This window comes from Meles meles, chromosome 10 (assembly GCF_922984935.1).
Source record: "Meles meles chromosome 10, mMelMel3.1 paternal haplotype, whole genome shotgun sequence".
NCBI classification, from domain to species: Eukaryota; Metazoa; Chordata; class Mammalia; order Carnivora; family Mustelidae; genus Meles; species Meles meles.
In genome coordinates this window covers 18,963,781-18,979,646 of record NC_060075.1, presented here as the reverse complement: position 1 = coordinate 18,979,646, position 15,866 = coordinate 18,963,781, and the positions used below count along the sequence as shown (strand labels likewise).

General features: G+C 45.7%; 1 protein-coding gene across 1 annotated transcript in view; it reads left to right on the top strand.

The window, feature by feature from the left end:
• LRGUK (leucine rich repeats and guanylate kinase domain containing) overlaps positions 1-14,320 on the top strand; it is a 68,994-nt gene extending 54,674 nt beyond the window's left edge. Inside the window, exons 13-16 of the mRNA XM_046020246.1 lie at positions 1,986-2,099; positions 5,071-5,272; positions 5,895-5,990; positions 12,138-14,320. Coding sequence (XP_045876202.1) covers positions 1,986-2,099; positions 5,071-5,272; positions 5,895-5,990; positions 12,138-14,320 — 2,595 coding nt within the window. The remainder of the gene's footprint in view (positions 1-1,985; positions 2,100-5,070; positions 5,273-5,894; positions 5,991-12,137) is intronic.
• The last annotated feature ends 1,546 nt before the right edge of the window (positions 14,321-15,866 follow it).

The following is a 15,866-nucleotide window of genomic DNA, read 5'->3' as shown; positions in this document are numbered from 1 at the left end:
ACTATCACCAGCCAGGAGCTGGAGGACACTTATTGTAAATTCTTTTAAAAGAAGTATAACAAAGCCTGTTTTATGTACTAAAGTACAATGCCAGATTCCTCCCAACTCTTCATTCTCCCAGAGAATATTTTTGCACTCCACAGAGGGCGGCCCTTGTACACACAAGTGAACAAATGCACAGTATTTATCTGAAATGTGATTCAAAAGTACATTTTGAGGGGCACCTGGGTGGCTCAGTTGGTTAAGTGTCCAACTCTTGATTTTAGCTTAGGACATGATCTCTGGGGTGTGAGATCGAGGCCCATGTCAGGCTCCACATTGGATATGGAGCCTGCTTAAGGTTCCCTCTCTCTCTCTACCCTACCTCCAAAAAAACCAAAAAAAATCCCCCGCATTTTGAAAACAGGGTGAGTCACGTTAAGCAAGATAGAGTGTATACCTGATGGGAGATTCAGATAGGGATCTTGTCTATCTATATAGATGCAATGTATATATGTATCATATTACGTACATATGATATATGTATATATATATATAAGATGTCGTACTATTTGCTTCAAAGAACAAAGAAGGTGGGGCGCCTGGGTGGCTCAGTGGGTTAAAGCCTCTGCCTTCGGCTCAGGTCATGATCCCAGGGTCCTGGGATTGAGCCCCGTGTCGGGCTCTCTGCTCAGCAGGGAGCCTGCTTCCTTCCTCTCTCTCTGCCTACTTGTGATCTCTGTCTGTCAAATAAATAAACAAAATCTTAAAAAAAAAAAAAGAACAAAGAAGGCTTGACATTGAAGACAAAATATTAGGATATTTGTTGTTGAGTTTTTAACTTTTAAAATGCATGATATAAAGTCCTTTGGATTACGAAGTGTGTGGATTGTCTTCATCACTGCTAGCAGACACATTCACTAGAGACCCACCCCACCACAACAGGTATTCTGTGTCTCATGGACTTCCAACACCCGTGCCATGCACCACCACCCCGACAGATGGCCTGTCCCCCGTCCCCAAATCTCCAGAACATGTCAGTCCAGGGGGCAAAGGTAGCATAAAGTATTCCTAACGACTACTTTTCTTAATGATGCTGCCATCCGATGGGATTCAATTCAATTGACAGGGTTCAGCCTTGCAAGCTTTCATTTCATTTCTTTTAAAATCCCGTGTGTGAGGAGCCATAGTTGCCAAGATCATCCATATTTTTATTCCTTCTTTTGTCATCAGCTTTCCAGTTTAGATGAGACCTAGTAGCTTAATAAACATTAACAGTGTCAAAGAAATGGTCAATTTCGAGAGGCATGCTTTAACTTGGACTGTTTTGCAAGGGAGTACAGCTTTGGGAACAACTGGGCTTCCAGAAATTAGATGGAAGGCAGTATTTAAACCTCGAATGACTCTAGGTCACACAGCAATTCTGTTGAAAAACATTTGGGACAGTGTCAATAAAAAGCTGTGTTTTATAAGGAAAAACAGAATTGGGCCTGTTTTTCATGGCTTATCTCAGGATGCAAGGTTTTTAGATGTCCCTGTAATTCATGGCCTTCAGGCTTATCTGGGAATGCAAGGCTTTCAAGAATGGGAGCTTTTTCTGGGGTACCTAGTCTACCAGTGTAGCCAACATGGCTGAGGCAAAGAGCAGGCCATCGGTTTTGCTTTCTCAGTAATGACAGTTTATGGTGCACGTTTGGCAAGGAAACAGGTAAATAAGCAAAATGCTCTGTCCTACTGGCAGCTTCACTCTCCTCAGTGCCTTCACTCTCCTTACGTGTTTCATCAGATTACGGGATCTCCAAAAACTCATTTTTTTTTGCCAGCCAAGAATTCTGAATAAATTTCTCTACCACATTTTGATATTAAGTTCCATAAACCCATCGTCAGCCTTCTATTTGTAAGCTTTATGGAAACATATAAAAGTAAGATATCAGATAGTTTTATTTATATTCAGTTTCATTATGGCAGCTGTTATATGAAAAACCTCTGTGCTTCTCAAATTTCAGGGGAAATTCATTCTGACATTTAATTATGGTAATCACAGTTACGGATTAAATAGGGACACCATAGAAGGTATCGCAAGAGACGGTTTGGCAAGCTGTATTCACATGGAAATAGAAGTAAGTGTCTTTTCATTCAGTCAATTTATTTTAAATGCGTGTGTGTGTTTATGTGAGTCTGTCGATCTATATATATATATTTGCGGTTGAGGGAGGGGTAGCACCTAGCACCCTGCGAGGCACAGGGGGTGGCCAGACATGCACAATTATAACCAGAGTTATGACAGAAGACATGGATTGCACATATACTAGGAATAGAAGTGCTACTCACGATTCACTTTCTTTTTTTTTAATATTTTTAATATTTTAATATTTATTTATTTATTTGAGAGGTAGAGAGAGACCATGAAAGAGAGCGCATGAGAGGAGAGAGGTCAGCAGGAGAAGCAGACTTCCTGCTGGGCAGGGAGCCCGATGTGGGACTCGATCCCAGGACTCCAGTATCCAGTATCATGACCTGAGCTGAAGGCAGTTGCTTAACCAACTGAGCCACCCCACAATTCACTTTCTGTGTTAACTTCCTCATTCCCTTGTTTAGGGCATGTGGTCTCTGTTTATATGAAGTGATATCCAGGTAAAGGTCCTCCTCACTGGCTGTGGAGCTGGTACACTGTCCCCTCGGGACCTGCCTGGCCGCTCTGTGCAGCCGCCCTTGTTCTCCGATTCTTCGTGGGAGACCCGTGGGCTGTGCTGTCAGACTCCCGCTGCTCGCAGGTTGCAGTCCATTCCAGCTTGGAGCAATTCAGACTTGCAGATTTCAGGAGATTTCCCTCTCTGCCCCCATATGCCATCTTCCCCAGTGATCTTCTGTAATTAGGATATGCAGAATATTACATATTTTTAATATGTAATTAGAATATGGATCCAGTCCAGATCCAGAGTAAAACCATGACTATCCTATTTAATTGTGGTTTTTTTTAAGTTTTTTTATTTATTTGGCAGACGGATCACAAGTAGGCAGAGAGGCAGACAGAGAGAGAGGAAGGAAGCAGGCTCCCTGCTGAGCAGAGAGCCTGACGGGAGGCTCCATCCCAGAACCCTGGGATCATGACCTGAGCTGAAGGCAGAGGCTTTAACCCACTGAGTCACCCAGGCGCCCCATATTTAATTGTTTTAACAATGTATGGCTTTATTAAGTATGCGATGTGTTTAAGAACACTTGATCGTTTCTGGAAGCTAACTTCACTGAGCGGTGTAAGTTTTGTAGTCAGAAAAAAAAGTCAGGAAAATGATTCTGTTAGATCAAACTTACAGAAAACAAAATCTGGGCTGCCAGATACTCTGTTTCTATCGACTCTGAAACTTCTTTTAAAACTTGTTTTCTTTGTAATTGGGCAGAACAGGAGACTCTGATTTCCTTTTTGGCTCCTCGGATGGGTGTGTTGCCTCACTGCAGTGAAACTGGGCCTGTTTCTTCCAGCTCCTTAATTTTTCTAACTTCAAAATCCCACAATTCTCCTCTTTCTGCAATTGACTGCATTTGCATCTCTAAGGAGATTTTCTGGGTTTCTATGCTAATCACCAAAAATATCTTCCTCGGACAAGGCAGAAACTCTCCAGCTTCCTGTGCTTACCTTCTTCTGGTTCACTGGTTCTCAGAGTGCTGGCTCCCGTCTTCTTTTTCCTCCCTGAGAACTCTCTCCTACTCATTTCCAAGAGGTTGACTCTGTAAACCAGGTCTGGTGTCCCTGGTTCTCCCCAGTGAAAGCCTTTTTCCAAACTACTGTCATTGACAGTTTTAGAAATTATTTTGTAAAAGATCCCATATTTCATCCCCCCATGTTTAAAACAAAGATTTTGAACATTGAGCTCAACTGCTGATGATGGGATCAAGGTGGAAGGGGCTTTAGAACTCGTTTGGAAGGACTCTTGCATTTCAGGGATGAGGAAATTTGTGGCCAGGGAGCAATTGTGGGATTGGCTCGCGCTCTGCAGTAGCTGGGGAGCTGCGGGCTGTCACCACCCAGCCCTCCAGATCCACAGACCACCACCCAGCCCTGTTTCTCGGTGTGAGCTCCTGGCAGCTTGGTTGTCCCTTGGTCTGGGTAGAAGCTGTGACATGTAGCAGGAACCAGCCAACCAGGTTGCTGGTTTAGGAATAGGGCCAGTCCCAAGGAGATGACAATGGGGTAACAGAGGAGCCTTTTTCCTCTGGTAAGATCTTTAGGTCCTGAAGCTGCAGAGAATGTTCTTTGAAATGTAGATTTGAAATTACTTCTCAGTGGGGCACCTGGCTGATTAAGTAGAGCATGTGACTCTTGATCTCTGGGTTATAAATTCAAGCCCTGGGGCACCTGGGTGGCTCAGTGGGTTAAAGCCTCTACCTTCCGCTCAGGTCCTGATCCCAGGGTCCTGGGATTGCGTGGGCGCTCTGCACCGCAGGGAGCCTCCCTTCCTCCTCTCTCTCTGCCTGCCTCTCTGCCTAGTTGTGATTTCTCTCTGTCAAATAAATAAAAGATTTAAAAAAAAATTCAAGCCCCACATTAGGTATAGAGATTCCTTAAAAATAAAATCTGAAAAAAGAAAAAGAGAAATTACTTTTCAGTATTAAAGATACAGCACTACTGTGAATGTATCTGTTTGTATCTAGCAATTTCCTTTTTTTTTTTTTAAGAGAATGGGAGTGGAGAGAAAGGGAGAGAGAATCTCAAGCAGGCCCCATGCCCAGTGTGGAACCCAACAGTGGGCTCAATCTCATGATCCTGAGATCATGACCTGAGCCTAAATCGAGAGTTGGACACCTAACTGACCTAGCCACCCAGGGGTCTCTAGCAATTTTCTTTTTTAACCATCCTGTTTATTAGAGTAATTAATTAGAGGATGGCCAGGTAGTTCTTTTATTTCCAATAACAGTATTTGACAAACAAAGGAAAGTAATCCAACTTTGAGATAATTACAGGAAAATAATAGCTAATTATCCAAATCTTGTAATACAAGACTACTTACTACACCTGTGTTGTCAGATGTCGCCAACGTAATTTCTAAATTATGTGTCTGTTTCTAATTTATTACCTTTTCTTTGAACAAATAGGGTGTAAGAAGTTTGAAATTTTCCTATTTTGAGCCTCGATATATCCTGGTGGTGCCCATGGACAAGGAAAAATATGAGGGATATTTGCGGAGAAAAGGATTATTCAGTCGTGTAGAGATTGAATTTGCTGTGTCCAGAGTGGACCTTTATATTAAAACCAATCAGAAATTTCCAGGATATTTTGATGCGATCATCAATGCAGGTCAGTAACTTTCAGTGAAGTTTTAGTTTTGAAGTGTAATGTCACTGGGGGAAAATCTGCCGTAACGTATGTCTTAACTGTTGGCTGACGAAGTTTCTTGTGGTTGTAGAACTGGGTGTCTGCTTCTTTTGTTAGCTCTCTGCGAGGGGTTGCCCTACGTCCTAGAGGCTGCTCCCAGGTCGTGTGCGGGTGGCGCTTCTGTCTTCAAGCTGGTGACATCACGTTCTCCTCATGCTTCAAGTCTCTGCTTTCCTCTTCGACCAGAAAACACTCTTCCTTTATGGGGCTCATGTGATCCTGTGTAGGCCCACCTGGAGAGTCTCCCTTCTGACTAGCCCAAACTCAACTGATGAGTAACCTTCGTTACGTTTGCAAAACTCCCTTTTGCCATTTAACGTGACATAATCACAGGAGTAACACCCCCTCACGTTCACGGGTTCTGCCCACACTGAAGGAAGGCAGTTATATGAGGGTGAAGTGTCTTGAGGGTCTCAAAATTCTGCCTACCACAATAGTCGTAACTTAGATGTAGCCTAGAAAATCATTACCACCATCAGATGCAAATTGGCTGTAGTTTGGTATGATTCTGTTGCCTTAAAGTACCTTCTCTCATTTACTGTAGATGATCTGGAAGTTGCCTACCAAAAGCTGAGTTGCCTCATCAGAGAATACCTTGGGTTGTCTGAGGAAACATCCAAGAATTTGGCTCCCACTGCAGGTACTACGCTCTCCCTTTTTGTGCCAGAAAAACCAGTCTGAGTTGCGATGTGGGTTCTCGTCCACCAGGCTCAAGCTGGTTCTAACTCTTTCATCCCTCTCCTTCCTCCCGTGTGATTGTCTTCACAAGTGAGCTACATGAATCAGCCCCCTGCACCTGTCCCTCTCCTGGTCTGGGTGGCCATAGTGGCACTCACAGGGCTGTCCTTCAGGGACAGTGCCTCCTTGGTGGTTTATGGTAAATAAGGGCCAGCCTCCTGGTTCAGAGCTCAGCCTTCCAGAAGTTTGGCTCCCTGAGGGAGCTGAGGTGGCATTCTGCTCGGCAAGTTTGTGTTTAGTGTTGTTTTCGGCCAATAGATTTTTTTCTCCTTTTCTTTGCATTGCCACAGTCATCCAAGTGTCTGGTACTAGAGAGGATAGTGGAAGAGCACAGTCAGAGGGTATGAGCCTGGTTGTGGCCCTCCAGCTCCCTTGGGCAAGCTGCTTTGCTGTTCAGAACTTCACTTGACTATCGTGCTAGATGGAGTTGATGCTCTCCATTGAGGGAGAGTTAGTGCCTCATGGAACATGTGCAGCAAACAGCATGGGCTGTAGAGCAGTGTCTCTCTTCGGAATCCAGGAATTCTAAAGCCTTAACTTAGAATTTTTGCACATGAATATTTTGAGATGTATTTAGAAGGTTCTCCCCAATCCACCTCATCCCCACTCAGATGGCTGACTATGAAAAAAAGACAGAAAATTAGCTTTGGCAAGGATGTTGAGAGATTGGGAAAGTAAAATGGTATAGCTCCGATGGAAAACAGTGTAGTTATTCCTCAAAAATTAGAAATAGAATCACCATATGATATAGCAATTCCACCTCAGGATATTTACCCAGAAGAACTGAAAGCAGGGACTCACCCAGGTACTTGTACCCCAGTGAACTGCCGCATTATTCACAGTAGCTGAGAGGAGGAAGCAACCCAACTGTTCATCAACAGACGAATGAATCAGCCAAATGTGGTTGATAAACACCGTGGAATGTTATTCACCCCTAAAAAGGAAGGGGCTTCTGTCTGACACACGCCACAAGGAGGATGTATTCGCTAAGTGAAGTAAGCCAGTCCCAAAAACACAAATACAGTCTGATGCCACATTTATGAGGTACCTAGACTAGTCGAATCCATCAGGACAGAAAAATGGGATGACTGCCAGAGGCTGGGGGAGGGGGAGGAATGGAGTGTTGTTGATTAACAACTACAGAGTTTCACTATTACAAGATGAAACGAGCTCATGGGCTTGGTTGCAGAACGACGTGAATATACGTAACACTACCGAACTGAACACTTAAAAATGGTGGGGACGACAGACTGTGTTCTGTGTAGTTTTTGCCACCCGAATGAAGAAAAAGAAGGTCCCCATCCAGTGGGCTGAACTGCTCTCACATATCACATCTTGTAAAACGTTGATGCGAGACCCTGACTTGCTGTGTGTTCGTGTGCTTTGGCCTCCATGACTCTTGGCCCAGTAGGACTTCACTGGCCGGGTCGGGGCAGGCCAGGCCGTGATTTTGCCAGAGTTCGGACTGGCGGTGCCCTTTAGCAATTTTACACACTTTTTTCAGGTCAGGGACCTCTGGAATGAGGTCAATGTGACACCGGTTCGCAACCAACAAGTAGCAGAGGGTGTCCTTCCGTGTGTTTCTTCTAGAAGACAGGTGACCAGGGTAGGACTTCCCGCCTACAGAGGAGCGAAAGAAAGTGTGCCCTATGTGCAGACAGGCTTCATGGAGGACTGGAGGACTGTGCCCAGTCTTTGAAGGGGGGACATTCAATGGGGACGCCCATGTGTTTATCCACACGGATAAACTCCCATTGGTTTTTTAGAAAGCCATGCTGGGCAGGGGACATGGCATATCTCCTGAGGCTTTGAGAGCTGGATGGAAGTCTCTCCTGAGGAAATCTGCCTCTCTTTGCTTTCAGTCTTTGCTAACCTGGCAACTTCTCATCTTTAATTTGGTCCCCCGGGTGGAGCTGTTCCACTGGGGGCGCTCTCCTACGTTAGAACACCCTGCCCTGATCCCTGAGCCAGGCCAGGCTCCCACTGTAAATGAATCAGTTGGTGTTCTGGCTTTTAAATCAGCCCCTTGTGGATTTAGATGAGCGTGAGTCCGTCCCCCGAGCCTGACCAGTTCTGAGAAAAGGAGAGAAGCGTGTTTGTCAGTCCGCAGCACAGAGGGCACCTGTGAGCTATAGCGTTTGAGCTAGATCTCAGTCAGTGGGGGTCCAGCTCTCCCATCATTCCGTATTCTCCATCATTCCACATTCTGCGACCACCAGGACGCTGACGATTCGGTGCAGTTACCATTTGGTGAATTAATAGACCAGATAATGTGTGCATAGGAAAACAGACTCCCATTTTAAAGGGTAAAATGAAACTTCATTTATTTGGACTGATTAGGTTCGGCCTGTCTGATTTCATGGAAAGTATGAATTATAGAATTTGTTAAAAGGTTCTCCCTCTCAGACACACTGCATAACAGAAACTGGGTCATTCGGTTATTGACTCATAGAGCCTCTGCTTTTAAAAGTAGAGGGAAGGTTTATAATTAATGCATCAATTCACTGGCCTGCATAGACCCCCGTTTTCCTGGCAGGGTTAGTGTTTTCTTAAGAAGCCAGACCACCTCATTTTATTTAAATAGTCCATCTGTGGAGGACGTTACTGTCTTCAGTCGATGGTTTCAGGATAAACTTGCACATAAAGTGACTTTGTGGAGGCCAGATGTGATTCAAGTGAGTATTTAAAAATTCTAATGAGCATGGTCCTTACTAATAAAGCTTTAAAAGGATCTCTAGTGGCTCAAGAGTAGAGCCAGGGGCCTCTTGGAGTTTGAGGGCGTGAAGTAAATGCCAAGGAGGGCAGACCCCCATGTACAGGGGTTCACCGCAGGCGAGCAGGGCCCAACCATAACCACCTCAAAATGAGCGTCATGACTCCCCGAAAAGGGACCAGAGCCTCAGCAGGGTCACTGCCCCAGGACTGGCTGGCTTTTGCATTTTTGCTTCCACTCTGATTTTAAGTTCTGTAGTTCATGTATGTTTACGTAAAGAGTTACATTACCTATGTAAGTATAAATGAGACCCCTAGAAAGAAAAGATCAGTAATTTCAGCATAGTTGGAATCTTTTTAATATTTAATTGGGCCGTCAAAAGTAAGAAGTTGAAATAAAAAATATTTAAGGTTCTATGAAAGACCAATTAGAAATTTGAACTGGAAATTAGAAGCCTTAGTTTCATATTCCAGATTTCACCAGTAATCATTAATTTGATCAGAGAAATCACTTTGAGCTGCCATTTCTAAACAACAAAGCCAACTACATATAATATTATGGAACATTCTGGAATTTGCTGAGGTTTTCCCCCTTAGTTTAGACTGCCTATAAGTTAGGCTTCAGTACAAACCGAAATCTGGTGGCCAATAGCTTTGTTTTCATGGAAGCAGGAATCTTGTACCAATGCCAATTGAGAACTATTCCTAGATATTTGAAGTAATAATACATAGCCTTATCTTCAGTAATTTCATGTTGCTAATTTGTAACTGAGAATGCAATTTTAAATTTCTACTCATAAAAATAAGCCTGAAGTCTATCAGCATAGCAACCACATCAGCCTGGACCCAGAAATGCAAACCTTTACCAGAGGAGAGACTAATTGAATTTCCATTAAATGCACATACAAAATAGTAACATTAGGTACAAAGTGATTATAAAACCTCAAAATACTGAGACATACCATTATAATTAATGCCATTAATTAAAAATATTTATCAACCATGGTACGGATGATCTTATTTTTTTTCCCTTATAGCAGTGCGAGGTAATATTCATTTCTAAAGCATGATGACCAAAAAAATCCTGAGGAAACAGTACAGTTTTTATGAAATAAAAAACTCACTTTATTCACAACTCAGTGTAAGGGATGTCTTTACCTTCCCTGTGTCTCTCTACAGCCTATTTCTGGAATACTCTCTGGTGCTCCCAATAAAGCTTTTAAAAAGCTGATCCAACTACCACCCTGAGTTCCTGCTATAGAAATCATAAAATAAAATTATATTTGCAAATCATTATTTAGATCTGACTAGTGAGAGAGGAAAATGATGGTGATGATGAGTCAAATGGGGAAATTGAGCAATTTACTAGGTCCCACATGGTGTCTTTATCTCTGATAAGGGGCAGGGCTTCATTTGCCAAATGATGTGAATTGTCAAATTCTAAAAGTGGGGGGAAAAAATCCTTGTGTGTCTGATTCTAGGAAACCAGGGGTTTACCAAGAGAAAGAGCTTCCAGCATTGGGTTTTACTGTTCTTATGCCTTTCTATTTTTTAAAATTTCTTTGTGTGTGAGATTAAAAAAAAAAACACATAAAATTAGCCATTTTAGCCATTTTAATACAACTTAATGGCATTAACTACATTCACAGTGCTGTATAACCATCCCTACTACCTCTTTCCAAAAGTTTTCATCCCTCCCACCCAGAAACTCTATTCCCATTAAGCAATAACTCTCCTTTTAGTCCCTGGTAACCTCTAATCTACTTTCTGTCTCTATGAATTTGCCTCTTCTAGACATTTTTACTGTTCTTATATTTTAATTTAGGCTTGTTTCTTGACTAAATTTGTGTTCAGTCTATTACTGGCATGAACTAGGGAGATAGGAATGATGAGCAGAGCCATCCCCTCAGAAATGCCACCAAGTGGAAAGATTTTCCTTGTCCCCACTCTTCCCCAACCCCTCCCTGGAGACGTCTGGTTCAACTGGAGGCACAGGCTACCTCTCCAGACGAGGAGGTTCAGGGAGGACCCAGAGTAGTCCACGCCCATCTTCCTCTGTGGAGGAGAATGGACCGTGGCCAGGAGCCTGGTTTGCTTCTGGGGATGGATCACCGTGGGGTCATCTTGGAGGTCTGACTTGGTTTGCAGTCTCTGAGCATCAGGTTTCCCTCAAAGTGGGCCGAGACTAGTTTCTTCAAGGCTGTTCCACACTGGTGTGCCACCCCTGACTACAGCATTTCAGAGCCATGTCCTTAGGGCCAGGTTAAGATGTTCTGTGGGCCACCAGAATATGTATGGGCTTCTCTTAGAAACAAGTGCCTGCCGCGCTGATCGAGTCCCTGGTTGGTCCATGAGACCAGAATCACACGGAGAACTTGCTCCCATGGTGATCGAAGGAAGTGTCCCCGTCTGCAATGTTAATGGGCTAGTAGCCTCTGAGAGCCATTGCTGAAACCTGGAGTAGACTCTGAGGGAAAAGAGTAGCCCTGGGGGTAGCGGGAATGGGGGGTGGGGGGAATATCAGGAGCAGCTCCTGTGAGCCATGGCACCTCATGCTTCCATGGAATCCATTTTTTGCTTCCTTCCATTCCCTACTGACTTATTTTTTTTTTAAAGATTTTATTCATTTATTTGACAGACAGAGATCACAAGTAGGCAGAGAGGCAGACAGAGAGAGGGAGGAAGCAGGCTCACTGCTGAGCAGAGAGCCTGATGCGAGGCTCGATCCCAGGATCCTGGGATCATGACCTGAGCCGAAGGCAGAGGCTTTAACCCACTGAGCCACCCAGGCACCCCCCCTACTGACTTATTGAGTGCCTGTTGAATTTCCCATGCCTTGCCTTGCCTTCCCTTCCCTTGGTGGGCTGATTATTCCTCAGAGAGCTCCCAGTTTCTTGAAGGGGACTGCCATTAAACAAGCAGGACTACCCCTGGCTTAGACATCCACCCTCCAGTTTCTGCCATCAAAAGCAGCACTGACCTCTCTAAGCTGTGGACATTTTAAATTTCATTCACCTAAAAAGTGTTGCTGTCACTCTCTCACCCGGATGTAAATTTTGGTTCTGTGAATAAGTCTCTTTATGTTTATTTGCTGAAGTTGATGGTTTCCATTGACTACGATTTTCTACATTCTACTGAATGAGAGAATTCTAGGCATCTAGTCTCCCCAAGGGGAAGGAACAGTTACAGTTCTTCTCTATGTGTAATTTTATTCTTTTCAAAGGTCTTTGTGCATCAGGAAAGGAAACAAACGATTTTTTTTTCTATTTCTAAAGTTACTTAGTTGCATGGTACATGTTAAGGTGTTTTTAGCTAACTTCTTCTTATATTAAAGCAGGAGCTCTCTCTAGCAAGAAGACCCCCTCTGGGGTGCCAGCGCATCTGGTCCCATCGCCAAGGCGCTTGGCGAAACTGCAAGCAGATGGCCAGATAACAGAGCATCTCTCTGGAATACAGACTCATGCACAGGTCCCTGAACATCAGAACCTAGCCTCCTCCCAGAACCAAGAGCTGACCCAGGAGGGAGCAGCCCATCAAGAAGAACGTTCTCCCAGTCGCCATGTCAGTGCTCAGCCTCCTCCACAGCCCAGCTCCTCAGCACCTGCTACTTCCCAGCAGGCCCAAGACTTATCCCCAAACCAGAAGGAAGGGGATGTTCAAGAATCAGATCTTTCTTCAAAAATAATAACGACAGATCTCCCCGAAAATGAGTCCCAGACATCTGAGGCAAAAGCGGATAAAATAGGGCAGCCTTCCATTGTTCCTTCCTGGGAGCCTTCTCAGCACCCTGACCCAGCTCCAGCTCGTAGCCCTCAGCCAGACCAGGATGAGGAATCAGGGGAGGCCAGGGTAACCTCTACTGGCCCTCCCCCATCTGAGGCTCCCCAGGGATCTGGCCCAACATCCCTCAGCCCCCAGAGAACCCAGGATGAGGAAACCAAGTCCTCTGATCTGCCACCCAACAGTACCCATTATGAGCCTCCAAGAGACCCACCCCATCCTAATGGGGCCAAAACACCGGGACCATCTCCAGAAGATTCCCAACAACTTCTAGAAGAGGAAATCCCCAAAGCAGAATTGGTTCGGGTTAGCACTCCTTACCCAGAATTGCCACAACCTCAGGATTCAGCAGCTATCAAACAGACCCAGGACAGGAATGACCCAATGACTTTGCTTCCCAGAAGCCGCCTGGCTCCCACCAGGCTGCCCCAGCCTCAGGTCCTTGCTCCACTCCAGAGCCGGAGGCCCACACCCAAACTCCTGTCACCCAGCAGGGAGGAAGCTTTAGGAACAGCCTCAGATCAAACAGTGACTTCCTCCCCCAGGCCTCCACTAGCTCAGGAAGGAGACACCAGTAAACTTCCTCCCATCAGCCCTCCCCATTCCAAACCACCACAAAATCCGAGCCCCCATCTGGACCATAGTCCTCAGCAAGTCCAAGAAGAAAAGGTCAGGGAGGTGAAGCTCCCTCTTATCAGCCCCCCCATCCAGGAGCACATGCCACAGCCTGCCCCCGATCTGCCCCAGGAAGAGGAGGCTCAGGTCGTTAGGCTCCCACAAATTCCCCCTCCCTTCTCTGAACAGCGGCTGCCTCAGAACACAGGGCCTCACCATGATTCAAGGCCTGCAAAGGAAAGGCAAGCTCCAAAAGCAGGCCACTCCTCCAGCAAGATTTCAGATGTACGGGCCTTACCCCAAAACCAAGAGCCAGTGCAGCAGATAGGAGCTAGGAAAAAAAAACTCCCTGTCCAAAGAGAGACAACTAAAGGGCCAGGGCATCTGAAAAAGGCACCACCTAGAAGCCATCAGACAGCCTTGCAGCCAGAATCCCAGAGTAAGGTTCCCGACCATCCTAATCCCAGCCCACCTCAGAGTCCTCAGGCGAACCAGAGGAGAAAAGTCCATGCACCAGAAATCCCTGAGCCAACCCATGCTGAACCATTGCCTAAGGATCCCCAGTTACCAGAAGAGAAGCGGGAAAAGGAACATTCTTCCAGAAAAAAGGCCGGTGCCAGCCTCCCCACAAATGACCTGGTTCAGAAGGGAACTGTGTCCAAAAAAGGACCATCCTCGAAAAGAAGGAATTCTGGAGGATTATCTCAAGAGACTAAAGCGGCCCTCAGTGGTGGTCCACCAACTCAGGAGGGTCAGCCCCTGCCCAGGAGACCTCTCCAGAGTGAAAGTTCCTCTACGGAGTCCAGACCAGAAGATTCTGCTTCTAGGCTACATCCGAGGAGAAAAGAAGAGGCTCATAAAAGGGGAAGATTTCCAAAGAGAGAGACTGTTTTGGACTCCCCGCTGCAGGCTTCCGCCCAGAAGGGGACCAGTCAGACCAAAGAGAGCTCTGTCCAAAGGGACAGCACTCCTGGGCAGCAAGCCAGAGACAAACACAGCCGGAAACATGGGGGAGCACCGAAGGACAAGAGCTCAGCCACACCCCAGAGTCATGTGTCTGCCGAGGAACGGGGCAGCTGGGAAGGAAGACTGCGAGCCAGGGGCAGTCAGAGCACCAAGGTATAAGCCACCCTTGGAGCACTGGGTCTCTAATGTCTGTGCCCCTTGGAGGCAGTGCTGTCACAGAAAGGAAAGTGGTGGCCAGGCCACTATGACTCCATATCCCAGCTTCCTTCTGTCACCCGCGTAAGCATGAGGGGGTGGGCACCAGCCCCGTCACGCCATTGGGTTCTTAGAAGGCAGCAAGTCTGTGCGAATTTTTGTGGTTCGCCATTGTAGCCTCAAAGAGCAGCCCCTCGAGTGGGGTACTCCAGCAAGCTGTAGAGCTGGTCTTAACAGAGCTGGTGCCAGCAGGGAGCCTGTGTGTCCAGACTTGTAGGAATTCCAATATGTGCTCGAACTCTGGCTGAAGGAATGTCACGTTGCCATTGTTTTTGTTGACTCCATTAGGAAAAGTCACTTTTCTCACCTGCCTCTTGCCTTATTGAGGGATCCAGAAGGAGAACTCTGAGAAAGGAAGCCTTTGCAGTTTCTGGGTCTTGGTCACTCCCGCCAAGGTTCCAGACCCGCAGTTAATTCATGGGAGTCTTCGGAAGGGCAGGGGATACGTTCCTTGCACAGTGACACTGTGATTGCTGAGTGCTCCGGGTTTGTGTTGGCATGTATGACTTGAAACTTACTTTTGCTCGATGTTTATTTCAGGATGAATACCTTCCTTCTCTCTCCAAATAGGAACCTCATGTAAATTAGTCCATGCCTTCATTATGCCAAACCACCTGGTTGAACCAGTGAAAAGGGTTAGTGGGGAGAAGATGGAGCGGAATCCATTTTCGTTTATCAACTCATACCATCAGGATTCCTTTGCTGACAAGTGACCGGGGTCCAACCGGAGGCAGCTTACGGGAATCTACGAGAAGGGAGTGGAATGTCTCCCACAACCAAACTATGGGGAGGGTAGAGGTAGAGCCGAGCCTACCTCAGAACTGGGGACCAGTTATTGAACATAACCCAGACTCTCGTCATCCCCAGTATTTTCTGTCATCAACAGCACTCTTGTCATTTCTCTGGTTCTTTCTCCATGGTGGCTCTTTATCTTTGGTTCCGACGGACTCCATAGAAGTTTCTGCACATGGCAGGGAACACGACCACCAGTACCTCTCAAGTCTTATATCTGGTTTTACATCTGGCAGCTCCCACTACTAGAAAGGGATTAATTTGCATGTTCTTTAATCGTAAAATTTTTTTTAAATTCCGGGAAAGATATTGACTGGCCTGGCTTGGGCCAAGTATTCATTCTTAAACTAATCTACTCTGGCCAGAGACAGGGTCCCATACATGTAACCATTGGGGGCCCCTCCTCGCGTACATGGCAACTGCATTTCCGGACAGCAGGGACTGAAAGCAAAGCAGCTAACCTGGGATCTGGCTCTTAAAGGGTTACAAGGTATATATTGGGTGCTTACAATGTAGATAGCAGCATCAGAAACTGTGTTTGGCATCCTGTATTTCCAAAAGAGAAAAAATGGAGGACTAAATGCTTGTATAAATGGATCTTATCATCTACGAAAGGTATGTGTCCATGAAATTGTACGTATGGCAGATGTTATTTCAA